The sequence below is a fragment of the Thunnus albacares genome, chromosome 10 (assembly GCF_914725855.1).
Source record: "Thunnus albacares chromosome 10, fThuAlb1.1, whole genome shotgun sequence".
In the NCBI taxonomy this organism is placed as follows: Eukaryota; Metazoa; Chordata; class Actinopteri; order Scombriformes; family Scombridae; genus Thunnus; species Thunnus albacares.
The window spans coordinates 19,740,883-19,758,557 of NC_058115.1; the positions used below are offsets into that span (position 1 = coordinate 19,740,883).

At 40.8% G+C, this 17,675-nt stretch overlaps 1 protein-coding gene across 1 annotated transcript; it reads right to left on the minus strand.

Annotated features, from left to right (window-relative positions):
- Positions 1 to 4,627: 4,627 nt before the first annotated feature.
- On the minus strand, positions 4,628 to 17,660 carry vegfba (vascular endothelial growth factor Ba). Its single transcript, XM_044364337.1, has 8 exons — positions 16,108 to 17,660; positions 10,932 to 10,983; positions 10,641 to 10,837; positions 10,468 to 10,541; positions 10,326 to 10,361; positions 7,426 to 7,509; positions 5,664 to 5,942; positions 4,628 to 4,713 (listed from the first exon to the last, which is right to left on the minus strand). Exons 1-8 carry the CDS (start codon positions 16,183 to 16,185, stop codon positions 4,692 to 4,694), a joined length of 822 nt encoding a protein of 273 aa, XP_044220272.1. The 5' UTR covers positions 16,186 to 17,660; the 3' UTR covers positions 4,628 to 4,691.
- Between the last annotated feature and the right edge of the window lie 15 nt (positions 17,661 to 17,675).

The window sequence follows — 17,675 nt, forward strand, 5'->3', positions numbered from 1 at the left end:
GTGTGTCCTGATGGAATATACACCGATCAGCTACAACATTAAAACCACCTGCCTAATATTGTGTAGGTCTCCCTTGTGCCGCAAAAACACCTCTGACTCGTCTAGGCATGGACTCCACAAGACCTCTGAAGGTGTCCTCTGGTATCTGGCACCAAGGCAGCAGAACCTTTAAGTCCAGTAATTTGCGAGGTGGGGCCTCCATGAATCATTTTCCCAGCACATCCCACAGATGCTGGATTGGATTGAGATCTGGGGAACTTGGAGGCAAAGGCAACACCTTGAACTCTTTGTTATGTTCTTCAAACCACTCCCAAACAATTTTTGCAGTGTGGCAGGGTGCATTATCCTGCTGAAAGAGGCCACTGCCATGAGGGAATACCGTTACCATGAACAGGTGTACTTGGTCTGCAACAATGTTTAGGGAGGTGGTATGTGTCAAAGTAACATCCACATGAATGCCAGGACTGAAGGTCTCCCAACACAACATTGTCCAGAGCATCACACTGCCTCTGGTGGCTTGTCTTCTTCCCATAGTGCATCCTGGTGGTATCTCTTCCCCACGTAGATGATGCACACGCACCTGACTGTCCGTCCATGTAAAAGAAAACATGATTCATCAGACCAGGCCACCTTGTTCAATTGCTCCATGGTCCAGTTCTGACGCTCACGTGCCCATAGTAGGCACTTTTGGCAGTGGACAGGGGTCATCATGGGCATTCTGACCAGTCTGTGGCTGTGCAGACCCATAGAGCAACTGCTGCAGTAGCTCTTCTTTGGGATTGGACCAGATGGGCTAGACTTTGCTCCCCATGTGAATCAATGAGCCTTGGGCGCCCATGACCCTGTCGTCAGTTCACCAGTTGTCCTTCCTTGGACCACTTTTGGTAGGTTCTGACCACTGCATACTGGGAAGACCCACAGATTCTCTGACCCAGTTGTCTAGCCATCACAATTTGGCCCAAAGTTGCTCGGATCCTTACGCTTGCCCAGTTTTCCTGCTTCCAACACATCGTCTTCAAGAACTGATGGTTCACTTGCTGCCTAATATGTCCCACCCCTTGACAGGTACCACTGTAACAAGATCATCGGTGTTATTCACTTCAGGTGTCGGTGGTTTTAATGTTGTGGCTGATTGGTATAACATTAGTCACTATTATTAGTTGGAATTAGTGCTTTAACATAGAAAAATTTGGTCACAAGAAGTAACAACCGGAGTTGTAAATGCATATGTTGATATCTCAGCACCTCAACTCTTTCAGGTGGAATGTGTTTGATATGTCGTACATATCTACATGAGTGGAGTCCATTTGCTGCTTCAGTTCTGCCCTCATTACAATTTTCTCCAGTGGAACGATGTACAGTGTGTGCTTTGCAATCTCAAACACAAGTGCAATCTGTACTGGAGTTCAGGGACTCTTAGCTTTCCCAAAACATTGATTTACTCATTCACAAAATGTTATATTATAAAAACAAATATAGGCTGGAAAATAGATCAATTTATGCACCTAATAAATGTTTGTGCAAATTTGAGAGTGAGCTAGCAAAACTTAAATTTCAGTAATAGTTTAACATTTTGGGAAATATACTAATTTGCTTTCTTAACGTGAGTTAGATGAGAAGATTGTTATCAGCAACCACCAACAGCTAGAAAAGGTAAGAATCTGCCAACCAGAATCTCTAAAGCACACTCATTAACATATTATAGGCTTGTGTCATTTTTAAAAACACAAAACACAAAAAGTATAACAATGACAATTCAACATTTTACAGAGGATTTTTGTGCCAGACTATTACCAAGCACAGTAACCTCCTGGAGTCTCCACTGGTTGCAACTGACAAGAAATAGTCCAGCACTTAACCCCCTAAAATTGGCAAATTTTTGTTTTTGCAGTTCTGTTTTTTCTGTTTGTTTTGTTTGTTTGTTTTTTAATAGATTTAACATGTTAATTAATGAGCTTTAGAGGTGCTAAGCTAAGCTAAGCTAAGCTCAGCTCAGCTCAGCTCAGCTAAGCTCAGCTAAGCTAAGCTAAGCTAAGCTAAGCTAAGCTAAGCTAACTAGCTGCTGTCTGCAGCTTGATATTTACCATACAGACTGTAATTCTCAGCAATAAAGTGAAAAGGCATATTTCCCAAAATGTTGAACAATTTCTTTAAAGCCAAGAATTGTCACAATTAGTTTGCAGCTACAAAGGTTTTGGGAAACCATCTCCTGCTCCACATTATCACACAGTGTCTGGTCTGTACTCAGAGGACCAGTTCAGCTCTCCTCATAGGAAAAATGTTTCCCTTCAGATTGCTAAAACGCACTCCGAAAACTCCTATAAGCTCCTCTAACCGGTGATAATCACTACAGATCTGCTGCAGCTCCACATCGCTACACCAGAGACTGCACTTATTGCTAAATGTAAATAAAAACATAATTATCTTAGCGAGGTCTGAAATAACACAGGGAAAGTAACAACAATGCTCTAATACTTGGTCATTAATATGTTATCATATAGAGGTAGTGATTGAAGCATTGATTGACAGTAATAACAAACACTGGACAATAAACTTGAGCGTGGAAAAAATAATCTCACCTCAGGAGAGTATAAATACAGAGCTTATCACAATCACTTGAAGTTCTTTTGCTCAAGGCTGCAAAACAGCCATTCGGACTCTGGTCTGCACGCTGTTTCTGGGTGACTATTATTCAATCAGCAGGAGGACATGAATCCTGGGGGAGAGCACGGACATGAATCATGGAGTCTCATAGCTACTGATTACCACAGAGCAAAGACGTCACTGTAAATGTTCTCAGTAAAATTTAGCACAGGACACACGCTCTGAAAAGGTCTCAAAAATAGGTTTCAACTCCCTGACCTGCCATTATGTGTCCTCTAGGTCTTCACGTCAACACAGCTCTGGCTTTGACAAGCTGTTCAAGGCCTCATCCTTTCGGCCACAGTCACAGTTCAAATCCCCGTTCCCACCCGGCAGCCAAGCAGTCATGAACTAACATGGAGTTAAACCGTGAGATTCAGTCAGAATATAAACAAGTTATGTTCCAAATGAATAATACTCTTTCCATCGTGGCTCTAACATGCAACAAAAACAACCATGTTTTCTTTTCACTGCACTGGGAACAGTTATTTGCTTGGTTTCTTTGTGCCACAGACAAGACTGCCCCGGTGATTGTTTGAATTACACATTATAATGTATATAGTCTCCCATTCGTGGCCATGTGTGAGCTGTCTCTGTTTAAATTCAATACATTTGGGTATCAGTTTAGATGCTGAGTGTGTACATAGTTGGCCACCCAGTGTGACTCTTTATGCAGACGGATTAAAGATGAACAAAAACAAAACAAAGACACATTCTGCAATATAGAATATCTTCTCAATCAACTTGACAGAATTATAATAAAATATAAAACAGAGGCATATAATACAATATTCAATGAAGACTTTGCAGTAAATTGCAAATATAAACAACTGACATATTTGCACACTTGGTGTGGCACGAAGAAAAGCTTATGGCTACCTGCATTCATTTCACATTGCATGTGTGCTTGTGTGTAAATATGCATGTGTGTGTGTGCTTGCTGCAGCACAGGGTGGGTGAGATTGTGTGTGTCGTCTGTGTTCTTGGTGTAAGTGTGAATGTTTGTGTGTGAAGCAGTGGACTGCCGCCAGGCCTCATTATTGTCATTCTCCTCACTGCCTAAAAGAGAGGCAAAGAGAGGCAAAGCGGCTGCTTTCAATCGAGGAGCCGAGGAAAGATGGAGACAAAAGGACCAAATTAAACAAATGCCGGAAAGCGGCTTGGAGAGCCAGCCCGTGGTCGTATGCTTTGAATGAGAGAGAACGGCTGCAGGGATAACCCATCTGGGTCTTTCAGCGGGGGGACCACACAGATACACTCCATCCCAGCATTCAGCTCGACTATAGGTCCATGCACACAGGGGTGCCAGTTCATGTGCACGTCTTGTGTCCTTCTGGTATGTCTGAGTGTGTATGTGTCCACCTATACTCTGTTTGCAGTTGTTTTTCTAATCCTCCGTGCAAACATTGGCCTTGACTTGAACCAGGAATCCGTCTCCATGTGCACTTTCCCTGCGAACAACAAATCACAAATTCCACTGTAGCATCAACATGTCGGACACCTGCGTAAAACCTCGTCCTCGTTGTTCTTGCATGGTGTAATTATTTGTGTTTACACTGTTTTCTTGTATTGAAGTTCAACTGCAGATCAAAGGAGTCCAACCACTGAACCACAGTAGGACAGGTTTGTGTCTACCAGGAAAGATTTTTTTAAATATCCCTCTCCTCCTAGTCTCTCTAAGTCGCCATTATGCTGCCACCTTCATCGTGCCACTCATGGGATGTGTTTTGTGACTCTACATGTCTATAGACGCATTTACATGTGGACTGACAGAAGCTTTGCCACAGAAGCAAGGAGGTGGTGAGATGTTTGACTGCACACACACGTACACGTAGATCTACAGTATATTAAGGATGTAATACTGCACTTGTTGCTTAACTAGAGCGCTACTACAGGTTCATGCGTGTGCGTCTGCTAATATTTCCTTCCGTTTGAGGTACTGGATGTCCAAGCGTCTGTATTCTTCATGGCACTGATGCTTAGAGTGGGTGATGAATCAGCAGGGATTTGGTGGAGAGAAGGAGACGAAAGGGAAGCTGGTGGACACATCAAGTCCTCATGGCATCACACCTGGAAGCACAAAGAGAGGAAGGTTATAGCTTGAAATTGTTTGGATACAGGACTGACTCTCCAACCTTCAAATGCACATGACATGAGTCTTGTTTCTACTGTTAATTCTCTGAAGTGCAATAATGACATAAAAAGTTCTCTTCCATCCGTGTACTAAGAAAATACTGAAATCATAATGGACCCGGTCACTGGTTTGTGCATCACAGCTGCACAATGGTGGTCTGTTGATTAAGTGGAATAACACCGGACACTTCCAAACAGTCCAAATCAACATACATGGTCAACCTGCTGTACCACCTGAGTTACGCAGTCTCATTGCACCAAAACTTCAAGTAACTGATAAACTGTCTAAACTGCAGAATCCTTCATTTGATTATTTAAAACAGGGGTGTATCTATGTAAATGTATTTTGGCTATAACAAAGCAATGAGAAGATGCTCTGAAAGGAGTACATAGAGTTTAAATTTGTACTCAGCACTGATGTAGCGTAAGGATTGCATTTTTCTTAAGTTAAACTCACAAAAATGTACCTAAGTTGCTAAATCCTACAGTATCCACTGTTTGGAGCTCAGTTTTTTAAAATGTCTATTTTTTTAAATGTCTCATATTTTTTGGACAGACTATCTGTCTAGAATCTTCCCCCTATATTTGTATTGTTATGTTTTTGTTCGATATTGGTATGTTCAAAAACCAAAAAATAAAAACAGCTTAAAAAATTTCTTGACTTTACTTTTTTTTAAAGAATTTTTTTTGGCATTTTTTTTCTTTATTGGACAGTGAAGAGGCAGACAGGAAACAAGGGGAAAGAGAGATGGGTATGACATGCAACAGAAGTCCCTGAACCAGGGAACCCTTGAACCCTTGAACCAGGGATGTTGCGGTTATGTGGCATGTGCATTTACCATTCAGCTCTGAAATTTCTTTTTTTGTGTGTTTGCATGTGGACCAACCTGCAGCGATGGGGGTTGAGCCTCCGGTTTTTCCGGCTGCAGCTCTCAGCAGTGATGGTACAGCGGCACTGGCACGATGTCGCGTCCAGTGCCCACTTCCTCCCTCTGCAGGGTTTACAACGAGGCCCCGGAGAGGGAGAGGGAGAGGGAGAGGGAGAAAGAGAAGGAGAGGGAGGGGGAGAGGGAGAGGGAGGGGGAGAGAGAAAGGGAGAGGAGCTGGTGGGAAGAAAGGATGGAGAAGGAGAGGGCGAGGGAGTAGTGGTTGGAGGGGCAGGGGTCCTGGATGGGAAAAGGGTATAAGAATGATTTGGTTATCTCCAGAATTTACTAATTCATTGATTATGTGTTGATGACTGTTGATGGTGGTGCTAATGGAAAAGTAAAGGGAACATCAAAGTTCCTGAAGGGAACATGAATGTTTGTACCAAATTTTTTTTCGCAACCACACTGACGGTTGAGACATTTTATTCAAAATTACAAATGTCAACCTCATGGTGGTGCTAGAGGAAACGTCAGCGAATCATCAAAGTCAGCAGGATTCATCCTATGGGGACCATGAATGTCTGCAGCTAATTTCATGGCAGTCCATCTAACAGTTGTCGAGATAAAAGGGTGATGCACTGAACAACAGGCTCATATTGCTGTCACTAGAGCCTTGTTTAAACATCCACAGTCTGTAACAAACCCACACAGCGGAGAGTGTGGGAGACTGAAGTGAGGGTGACTAATGTGGGATCTGTTTCCTTTGCTGCTGACAGACTTTCTGCTCTTTCTGTCGATTGGTCTCTCTGTCGGTTGCCATGGCTAGTCTGCTAGTTTCCTATGAGGCCTTCAGTCTCTCCTCCAGATTCTCGGTACTTTCCCTCTGAGTCTGAGAAAGTTGCCTGCGTGAGTTGGTCCATTAACTGGAGCTGGTTCTGCCTCAGTCTTCCCGGGAAGCTGGCGGCTTTAATGAAGTTACTTAATGAGGCAGAGAGGGGCCATCTTTGTTCGGATCCCGGTGACCACGCCTGCCGCTGGCATGGACAGAGAAGGTGGCATTTGGAAGCAAATTATACAGATTTCACCCCTGCCAGAGTCTGAATAAAGCTTGTTCTGAGTGATGGATGGGTGCTGAGGGACATCACACCAAAACCCAGCCACCTCTGGCCCCCGGGGCCGGACATGACTGACAGCAAAGTGGAGGGGGAAGAGCGTTAACTTCTTTTCTCCTTCAGAATCATGGGAATCATGATTATCTCAACTCGTGTTTGAAGCTCCACCTGTTTCTCTCAGATCACAGTTTAACAGGTTAGTAGTTTCAAAATGTTCTTACTGTCCTTGAAAGCTTCTGAATTACCTTGTTCACAGCCTGAGTTGTGGATTATATCACATTACTGATGACAGTTCATGTTAAGCAACACTTGTATGCTGTATTAATGTGATTATGTAGCTTACTTATCTTATGTGTTCAGTATAAACAAAGGCGACTTCCATGGGTGAGTGTGTATCCTGTACGTGTGTGTGTGTGTGTGTGCACGTGTGAGAGACCTTGAATAATGTGGCTGTAAAACAAATTGTCCTTCAGGAATAATGAAGACCAGATAACCTAGTTTTTTTTTTTTTCTAATCCAAACATTCTTACTCAGAGCGACATTATCTGGAAAATACTAACTAATATTTACTGTAAGTGGAAAATTTATCTGAAGCTTTATGAGTAAAAAGTCTCTGACTAGCCTATTGAGTTAAAAAATGTGAGGTACGTAGTGAGTGTTCAACATACGCAGCGCTGATGGTTTCAGTCGTCATCTGTCTGGACATTCCCCTCAACTTTTTCTTGTTTTTTCTTGCTGGCTTCAGATGGGGCCTGAGAATTAAAAAAAATGTTTAGTTTTGACACCTGATTGAATTTAAATTTTTCAATTTGTATGAAACAACAAACACCAAACTAAAAACTTCTCCGTGCATCTACTGCGTGAATGTAACACATCCTTAAATGAACCCTATGCTCTATGTCCTGATTGAATACTTGCTATGTTTTGTATTTTTCTTTACTTGATTAGACAGCTTCTGATTTTAATCTTAATTTCGCCAGTTTCAGACGAATTTCTTAGGCAGCTGCTCTTGTTTACACAATAATTGAGAAGTTTGGCTTGTTTTGTGAAATAAAAATGTTTTTGTTGGAAACACATGTTCTTATTCCTCTGAGTAAGGTTCCAAAAAATGTATTGTTTTGGTATTAGTACCAAAAATCAGATGTCATATCTGCACAAGTATTGTAAAAAAAACACAATATCCAGACCTAGTCCTCTATTTTAAGTAAAAATTAAATTTTTATGAAATGGATAGCTTTTAAATTTGCCCCAAAACAAACATTTAGGCCTTTGAAATCTGAGCTAGATCTCCTTTTCAAAAACAGGAAGCTCAGAGTCATGATTTAGTGACTTTCCAGTGAGCTTGACATGCTTCACATTTTTGTCTGTAACTTCTTACATCACCATAATAGAGAAAATGTATATTCTTAAAGTAACTTATGATGTTTGTTATCTGTGTTTTATTTCACATCTTTACCAAAACTTTGCATTATTTTTAATGTATCATATTGTAACATGTGTTCTGTTGTAGTGACTCAACAGAATGAAATTTAATTTGCAGTATCAGAGACAGAAGTTGACAAAAAAATTCACTATTTGAGAATCATTTAATGGTTTTGATACCAATATGTATATTTTTAAGGCTGCAATTTCTATTTCAGTTGTAGGATGAATCACTGACTTGAAGGCTCAAATAAACATGGATTATTATCTTATTAAATGTCCTGACAAAACGAAAATCAACGAAGGGGGCAACACAATGACATCTGTAGACTTTAGTAGACTTTATGGCTGCACTTTTTTGGGTCATGTCCATTTTGCCTGCAGTTAAACAAGCTCTGTCCACAATTTTCTGATCACTATCCTTCTTTTTAACATCTAGCCTTTACGAGCAAAAACAGTTTTACCTTATTGAACACTGGTGCCCTCAACAGCAAAGTGCATCTGCCTGTAGATCTGTTTTTTGTTTTTACTGGTTTGTTTCCCTCTCTCTGTCTGATCTAATCTTCTGTAAACTATATTAAACTATATCAAATTATGTGGACAGTGTTTACCAGCTTAGCTCTGACATTATTAACAGACTGTGCTGCTGCTGTTGTTGTCTTTGGAGCTCTAATTTACTATCATGGATGCGTGACTCTGCTTCGTCAGTCTGTGAGAGAGCACATGGCAGGGGAGATAAAATCATCACTATGGTGACAACAGGATGCGGGCTGTCCCAGGGGATGCTGGGAGAGAGTCACACAGATGCTAACTCACTGAGAGGGACACACACACACACACACACACACAGAAACAAATATTCACACACATTTATATTAGAGAATGTACACATGCATAAGTACATATTTAGCAAAACACACACACATATAAACCCTGGCTGAGGTGAAAAACAAAAGACGTACACACACATACACACGTATACATTGGAATCCTTTATTTATGTCCACATCCTAACAGGAAGCAGGGGGACATAAACATTAAAGATGCAATCATGTATGAGGCACTCCAACAAACATCCAACAGGAGTTTCTGTTTCACAGTTCACAGCTGTCAGTCCAAGCTCACACTCAACAAAACTGGACATCAGGGCTGTTTCCTCCAGACAAAAAGGTTTCTTTACTCCTAGTATGTGTATGTTGACCTAAAGTCTGAGGAGTGGAAACTTCAAACTAAATAGATAGGTAATTTGTCACATTTGCCACTTTTCATTTTTTCCCAGGGCGTAACCACAATGTTCTCTTCATGTTTTCAAACTCAACTATCTAATACAGGCTAAAAAGTTTAATGATTGTTGTGGTAATGCACTTGTGGTAGTATATGTTACAAAAAGTGATTGTTTTTGAAATCTCTGTTGATGGCCTATTACAGTGACGGCAAATTGTAGTCGTCTGCAGAAAAGCCTCATATTTATGGGTTCAACTATAATCAATGTCCAACTAGAAGTAAACTTGCTCCCACGCAACGTAAAAAGTAGTCTCACCAAGTTCAAAAAGGTTACTTTGAACCCCAAAAGACAATATTTCAATTTGAGTGCAAACCATATCTAGTTGGCTGATTTTGTTGGTATAAACACTCCAGATAAACAGTGAGAGTGACTATTGAATTGCAGTTTAAGCTCCAAAGCAAACACTGACATGCTGACATTAAATTGGTGATGCTGTTTGTATTTTGTAAAGGTCAGATGTTGGACTTTTTCACTTTTCCAGAAGAGTAATAAAAATGGTGGAATCAATCCACATGACAGATAGTTTGAAATCAATTAATGCATGCTGGCCTCCGTTCATGACTATAAGAACAAGTAGCTCATAACTGTGACCTCTTTGTACTACAACTGAATCTTTTAAGGGCGACTTGGATTTCACTCATCTAACGACCTCCTCCTCCTCCTCAATAACACCATCAGCAGAATAATGAGTGCATCATTAAGGCAGAAATTGAACATGTGTTGCTAGACAGGGTTTTATAAAGTCATTAGAGGTATGGCGCACAAGATTTCACAACTTAACACACAATTAAACACACACAAACAACAGCAGGTATATTAAAACCCTGAAGGAAAGAGAGAAAGGACAGGAGGGGGTGTTACCTTGTAGTTGGCGTCAGCTGGAATTGTTCTTTTAATCTGCACACAGATAAAACAGATCGTGTTAGTATAAAGGTGAATGAACAACAGGTACACCGTGCTTCTGTTCCTTTGTGCAGAGACATTAAGAGTGTGTTTTTATTACCTGCACTCACACTGGCTGTGCTCGATGAAGGGCAGTTCAACGAGCTCATGTCTCATGAAGGAGGTCCTCATCAGCTGCACACAAATCAGAAAACAATCGTGTTTAACTGCAAACATCCTTTCACTGTTTTCAACATTAATCGTCTATTTTTTACAGTGAAGTTGTGTGTGTACCTCCATGGTGAGTGTGTGCGTGAGCAATGGAACACACTCCATGGCCTCGTCGGCACAGCAGCCGCCACATCTCCTCACCGACACGCAGGATGGGACGAAGAGGTGGTGTGTCTCCCCCGGCAATTCCCGCCAAACCTCCACCAGAGTGTCCCGAGGCTCACAGCCGCTCCGCGAGTACACCTCCAACCACCGCCGCACTGATGGAGAGACAAAGACAAACCGCATGTTTTAATTTTTCTCTTTCAGCTCCGTGAAGTGCTGTAAGAGTCTGTGTAGAAACAGGGAGCATACCTTCTCGAGCTTCTCTGGATTTGGGGGAATCGGCCGGTCGCCAGTGAGCAAGCTGGAGGGAGAAATAAAAGTAATAAAAAAGTTAATGTGAAGTTAAGTTCAGGGTTTCTTGGTTGAGTTGACCTATTAGATTTATTTAGCAGAGCACTTACAGGTCATACAAGTTAGTTAAAATTTGAAATAAAAGAGAGTGAAACTGAAGCAAAACCAGTGATACAGCGACTGGTTAATAGGAGAGTAAATGATGACTTCCAGTGAGTCATCATCATAGAAAAACAATAGTTTCCAATACTTAAAATATCCTGATATACTAATATATATATCCTAATATAACCTCAATGTGTTGGAAGCTGATTTACATGATTTATACTATAAATTTATGCAATATGTCAACATCTATACCCAAACTAAAAGTTTTGAATTAGCTAAATTTGCTTTCCACCAAATATTCTGAAAAAAATGTATGTACATGATCAAATATCAACCAGAACACAACAAACTGAGATTGATTAATTATATTCAATGACAAAAAATTAGATTAAATCAAGTTAAAGTAAAATTTTGTGAGAAAAATGTGTTATAAAGTGAGTAAAATCCATGAACACATGATGCCAATAGTACCATAATTTACCCTAAAAGATTTTCCCAGACTGACTTCACATGCTGAAGAATGTCAGTTTCACGCATAGACTGTAAAAAATAATGAACATGGCCACCATGACGTCACCCATTGGTTTGTGGACTCCTGTTTTGAAGCCTCGACTTTGCATTTTGACTGTCGCCATCTTGGATTTTTGGAACCAGAAGTGACCATATTTGGACAAGCGGCAGGAGCTGACCGTAATGCTAGCTGCTAGCTTGATTAGCACAGTGCATTTACAATCCATGGTTAACTGTGATAAAGCTAATGCTTTGCTTTAAAAAAAAAAAGTATTTATTGGAAAAAAATGGAAAATCCGACTCCTTAGACGGTCTTTTAGTGCAACCGAAGGCTGAACAAGACTTTTTTAGGCCACCAAAATGTTACAATTAACTTTCATGAACTGAAAACATAGTGAAATAGTGACGGCTACACCGATACTGTGAATCTGGGGTTACGCCATGGTTACGTTACCTAACCAACATTGTCACTGTAGTAGCACCTGTCACTCAAAGCGACCACACCCTTAATTAGGCATAACTTTAAGCCTTGATAAAATTTAAACGAGTGAGTTATATATAAAAACAAATCACCCCCTGTACAGTTGTCATGAACGGGGAAATTAGCTATAGAAACCAAAACTGTTTTTTGCACCAGGCTGTAAACGTGTTTATTTCAGCTGTAAAGTTCAGCATTTTAAAATGTGGGTCTATAGGGATTGACTCGCTTTTGGAGCCAGCCTCAAGTGTCCATTCGAGGAACTGCACTTTTGGGTACTTGACACGTTGGCTTCACTTTCCAGCCCCAGAGGTTGCCACTTAGTTTCAAGATGTGTGATATTTATTTAAACCTTCATTAACTGATTTTTTGGCCACTTGGGGGCAGCGGAAACAAGTTGTGAACACTGACATATTTTAAGTTGATATGGTGGACTTGTTGCTTCTTTGCAGATCCAGCAGGTATGGAGCAACATTATTATTTCACTCTCTTTTAGCTCTGTTTTTTTAATCTCTATCAACTCTTGAGGGAAATATCTAGCTCTTTAGTTGTTAAATGCTCTATGTTCACCAGCTAGTCTACAGCTAACTGTGTCTGTTTGCGGTTTGGTGATGAGCAGGTAGTTTACAGTGGGTTTTTAGAGGTTTTTCTCTCAAAACAGTTGCCTGCTGTGGCCGAAAATAACATTATGAGAGCACTGAGAATGAACCAAAACAGAAAAAGTCCAGCCGGACAGCTAAACAATGAGCTGAAATTCGCTATAAAGCTCAATAAAGCTGAGGGAAGCAACAGAGTCAGGTGATAATTCTCTCAACACTAAAATGTCATTTATAGCCTCTTTAAGTCATAAAGTCAGTACAAATAAGATCACATATATCTGCTGTCATTAATCACCAAATAACACCATCATTATATCATGTATTGCTCAATGACTAATGTTATTATTGAGCAATTAGCAGCAACCTCCTGTTTGACATTGTTTCAAAGGTTGACTCATACCAACTGTTATTACATAGATAGAAATGTTAGATTACAGAGGATTATTTCACACATTTCCTTTTTCTCTGAACACAAAAAGCTCAGTAATTTATGACGATAAATCACAAGAACAAAAGATGGAAGGAAGAGGCCTCATTTTAGGCTCTGTCATGAAATAGTTTCTGCATGGATGGAGTCCATCGTATTGAAATTATCTTTACTCAAAACAACCCTTTTTTTCAACTCTATGATTCTGTCTGTGGGAGGGAGCCGCTGGGTTTGTGTACCTGCTACCTTTGCCCTCAAGTCTATTAGCTGATTATGGTGCTTGAAACACTTTCAGTAGCTCTGCGGTGGGAGATAGTGAGAGTTTCTGCCACTGGATTTCTCACCAACAAACTGTTACAGTTCAATCAGTGAGACACGGACGACTATTTTATAAAGTGACCCAAAGAAAACCAAATACTGCAGCTTGTGTGGCATAAAGGTTTTGTTCTGACAGTTATTTCAGTTCAATGTGTTGTTTTCCTCTTTTAGTTTGTTTGTATATCAATTCATCTTACTTTTCACACACATTTGATTTCCTATAGTCACCTCTAGGAGGGAAAAACACACACAGAGAGACTGCATTTTATAACTTTATATAACACACACACACACACACACACACACACAGAGTCGTTATTGCGTTTATATGTGTGTGTGTGAAGACCAAGGCCACTTGTAAGGGAATGTAGACTTTGTCCAGTTGCCCCCCTTTAACTGCTCCACCCCCTTCAACACACACACACACACGCACACACACACACACTGGTTTGGCCCACATTGATTCTGAGTTAAGCTACGATTGAGGCCATTTTGTGACGGGTAAGATGTTGTGTGTGTTGTTTCTGTATGAGCCTTTGAGACGGAGCTGAGATTACCTCCTTTTGGCAGCTACATCTGCCAGGAGCTGGCACACACACACACACACGCACACACCTGAGTGCCAGCCCGGTGCCATCTGCAATGGTACTGCTGTCTGTCTACTGTCTAACACGTCAAGCTGCTCCCAGAGCACACTGTGTGTGCAGCCAAGTGTGTGTGTGTGTGTGTGTGTGTGTGTGTGTGTGTGTGTGTGTGTGTGTGTGTGTGTATGTGTGTGTGTGTGTGTGTGTGTGTGTGTGTGTGTGTGTATGTGTGTGTGTGAGACAGAGATAGGGAGAAATATCCAACCCTGCAGCTATATACCATCTCTCCCACACCCAGCGTCATCGCTATACCGCAGGAAAATGATGACCCCTTTTCTAAATTAGCTGTCAGAGAAGCAGACAGCATGAAAGCAGAGAGTCCCGGGTGTGAGACGGTGGCTGTGAGCAGCAGGTGAAGAAGCTTTTTCAGCGCACGCTGCTGTGTGCCATGTAGCGTCTAGGATGATGAATCACTAAAACATACAGTATACAGCAGCTCAAAGTCAGAGCTGGATCCCACACCGCCTCAGAGCACTGCTTGTTCCTGATAGAAGTCTCCAGACATAAATAAAACACCAACACATGCAGGTCTCTGTATATATGTGTGTGAGACCATATGTCACATTAGAGGAACATGTCACAACAACCACTGAACATTTTTAATGAATCTTAATTATAATTAGCGTCTTTTTAAATGAAACAAAGCAAAATAACTGGAGCCAGTGTCTAAAGAGGCATCATGTATAAGCTGTAATTAATGGTTTTATTACTAATTCTTTATATATTGGTTATAAAGCATTGATTAGAACAACTTTCGGGTTCCCAGGTTGTGGAAAAATCCTCGTCCAACATGTCACTTGCTTTGTCTTTTTAGTCTACTTGGACTGGACTGGTGGTTGATATTAATAACTTACAGGAATAGTTTGACATTGGGAAATATGCTTATTTGCTTTCTTGCTGAGAGTTGGAAGAGAAAATTGACACCATCCTCATATCTGTCCGTTAAATATGAAGCTAATAACTGCCAAATTAGCTTAGCTTAGCTCAAAAACTAAAAACAGCAAACAAATGGCAACAAAATATGAACAGTGGCACCTTTAAAACTCACTAATTAATATATCTTGTTTGTTTAATTTGTGCAAAAAAAAACTATGTCTAAAACTGACAATTTGCCATTGTATGGAGGTTTATGTGCCAGGCTATTTCGACCAGTTGCCAGGCAACCAGTGTGGACTTCAGGAAGTTACTGGTCCTAGCCAAAAAAAATATTGTTTTTACTCTTTGTTTTTTTGTACAGATTAAACAAACGAGATTAAACATGTTGATAACTGAGCTTCAGAGGTACTACTAGCTACTTTCCCCCTTGTTTCCAGTATTTATGCTAAATTAAGCCAACTGAAGTAATATCAATCTTCTCATCTGGCCAAGATCTTAGTAAGAAAACATATTTCCCCACAAAAATTCCCAACTATTTCTTTCATATTAATGTTGCTCATGAATGTATTTCTGCTTCAGATGTCCTGCAGCTCTTTTCAGGAGGATAAGTGGTTTAATCAGTCCATTATTGGGGTTTTCCTGATCAATTAAACAGCTAGATAGATAAAAAGGCAAAGCAAGTGTCATGCTGGAGGAGGTTTTTGTACAATCTGGCGACTTCACCGTTCTTATGAATGGCTTATCTCATATATATAAAGTATTAGCCAGCCTAAAATATTGATCAAACATTAATGAAGTGATTAATTACAGCTTATAAACTTGAAAGTGGAACCAAATTCACAGTGAAAGGAGACATTAAATACCATAAATGTCACTATAAAACAATTACTAAGCGCCACAGACAGTCCCAAACATGCTACAGGACTATTATAGTTAATTATATTATAGTTTGTCTGTCACTGGACCTGAAGTGACAGGTGTCATTGACCTACAGGATAACTTCCACAATGTTCCCCACAGACAAAATCCATACATTAAGGCTGTTTTTTTTTCTTTTAAATGCCAATCAAGTGGTCACCATTATAAGCTGGTAAAAAGCTAACAGGCCTCATGGCTGATGGCAGGCTGACCACTTCAGACATGCAGTCTTTTGAGGTCAATGGTCCATACATACCTTGGCGTGGGACGTCGGTATTCTGGTGAGCAGCAGGAATTGAAACATTCCTAGAATAACTTGAAGCATAATCCCCATTGTGCAGGAGTCCAAGGGGCACGCAAAAAATATTTTTGGACCAATCCAAAAAAAAAAAAAAGCAAAGAAAAAAAAACAAAAGAAGGTGTCTGTCTGTCTGTCTGTCGCCTCTGTGCTCGATCAAAGACGCAGAAATCCCGCTTTCATTCTCCAGTCTCCCTTCCTTGAAAGGACACCCAGGGTGGCATCTTCAGTGCTGCAGGAACAACTTTTATCTTGTTGCATTTGAGATTATATGATAATCTGAGCTATTGCAGACTAAACCTAAACTCTACTGATAGTTTGTTATAATATCTTTATCAGTGAGACACTGGGTTGTTGTCTGGAGCTTTTTTTTTATCTGCTTGCAGTATAATTTAACTGTAAATGTGCCACTCTTGAGACATCATTAAATATCCAACCGTGACCCCAGAATCCAGATATTTTGGTGACACTTGTGTCAACTTTGAGTGATGCCTCCTTACATTTATTTTCAGGGTACCGTCAGTATGCTGGTCCTGATCCCATGAAACCGGTCAGGGGGGTCCGGGGGTGGTGTGACTGGAGGATCATCCAGACTCCCGCTGAAACGTGGTGCGATTATAAAATCCTGTGTGCGGGTGAAAAAAAAAATCACATCATCCAGCTACAGGACGTTTCTCCGGTAAAGATCCGACGCTTTGGCCCGACGTGCAGAGGGACAGTGCCGCATATTCCGCTGCCCGGCTCGGTCACAGTCTCTCCACACTGTCGCTCCCACTGAAAACGTGACGTTTTCCCTCCAGGCGCATCTTTCCGTTTTTTATCCTCTTATACATGAAGCTAGAATAAAATCCTCTGCCGTGTAGTGCGGCTACAGCAGAGCCAGCAGAGCCAGTCCGCAGACAGAGGAAAGAGGTCTGGAGAGGTAGGAGTCTTCATTTGTTGTTGTGATCGGTTTCCTCATTTCCTTTGCCCTTGAGACGCACGCAGCGTAACCATTGCGCTGCCAACTTTTTCCAAACGGGACAGACACTGGATACAGGTGCTGCGTCTCTGCTGGTCCCAAACTGGGGGTTTAGGGGGCCTCTTTGCAAGTGGGGAACAAGGCTGTAGCTGACACTGAGGACACTGAGGTCATGTCCTCGGTATTTTATCTGGGAATTTGTGTTTGTTTTTTTAATTAACCGGGAGGACACAGTGAATGTTTTACATGCTGATCCCTGTATTTCTGCACTGAATACATTTTAATTGGACTACTCGGCTTACAAAAAGGTTTCAGTAACCATTTCTACACCAAAAGTGTATTTCTTTATGTTTGCTGACAGTTTATTCTTCAATCATTACAATAATTTATAATAATTTCCTAATGAATGTTACTATAACAAATAAGTTTCCAGGAAAGGACATTGTAATTAGATTTCAATCAATTAACTCCAAGGCTCGGCTTGTGTAGTCAGGACACTGCATGTCAGCTGAAAACATGAACTTTGTCAATGTAATTCAATCTATATATGTATATGGAGAATAAA